The 656-nt window shown below is 72.3% G+C and overlaps 1 protein-coding gene across 1 annotated transcript in view; it reads right to left on the minus strand.

Moving 5' to 3' along the window:
- Positions 1 to 656, minus strand: part of LOC102033747 (nck-associated protein 1-like) — a gene marked incomplete at its 3' end in the record, with an annotated part of 9,975 nt that overhangs the window by 2,607 nt on the left and 6,712 nt on the right. The window contains exon 7 of the mRNA XM_031065700.1: positions 20 to 239. Within this exon, the coding sequence (XP_030921560.1) occupies positions 20 to 239 (220 nt within the window). The remainder of the gene's footprint in view (positions 1 to 19; positions 240 to 656) is intronic.

Below are 656 nucleotides of genomic sequence, written 5' to 3' on the forward strand. Positions count from 1 at the left end.
GCCCCGCTGGTGGCCCTGCCCAGTCGGTGTAGATGGCGGTCAGCGTGGGCTGCCCGCTGCCGTCGCGGGGGTGGCTCTGCTGCAGCAGCACCGCCCGCAGCAGCCGCGCCGTGTCCAGGGCCACCAGGTGTCCCAGGCGCTGCACCAGCCCCATGTAGGCCGCCAGCCCCGCCAGCACCTCCGAGGGCCGCGCCACCTCCTGCGAGGCCTGGCTGTACCCGGCCATGGCCACGATGGCCCTGCGGGGACACGGGGGCCGTGAGGGACGCGCAGGGTGTCCCCTCGGTCCTGGGTGTCCCCGGCGTGTCCCCAAGCGTGTGCTCTCAGTCCAGCGCGTCCCCAGCCTGTCCCCTCAGCCCCGTGTTTTCCCCCTGGCCCCGCATGTCCCCAGCGTGTCCCCTTGGCCCTGCGTTGTCCCCTCGGCCACACACATCCCTGGTGTGTCCCCCGCATGTCCCCTTGGCCCCACGTGTCCCCGGCATGTCCCCTCAGCCTCCCGTGTCCCCAGTGTGTCCCCAGCATGCCCCCTCCACCCCACGTGTCCCCTCAGCCCCACATCTCCCCAGCATGTCCCCAGTGTGTCCCCAGTGTGTCCCCTCAGCCCCACGTGTCCCCTCAGCCCCATGTGTCCCCAGCCTGTCCCCTGCATGTCCCCT

The sequence above is a fragment of the Geospiza fortis genome, unplaced genomic scaffold (genome assembly GCF_000277835.1).
Source record: "Geospiza fortis unplaced genomic scaffold, GeoFor_1.0 scaffold1719, whole genome shotgun sequence".
Taxonomy (NCBI): domain Eukaryota; kingdom Metazoa; phylum Chordata; class Aves; order Passeriformes; family Thraupidae; genus Geospiza; species Geospiza fortis.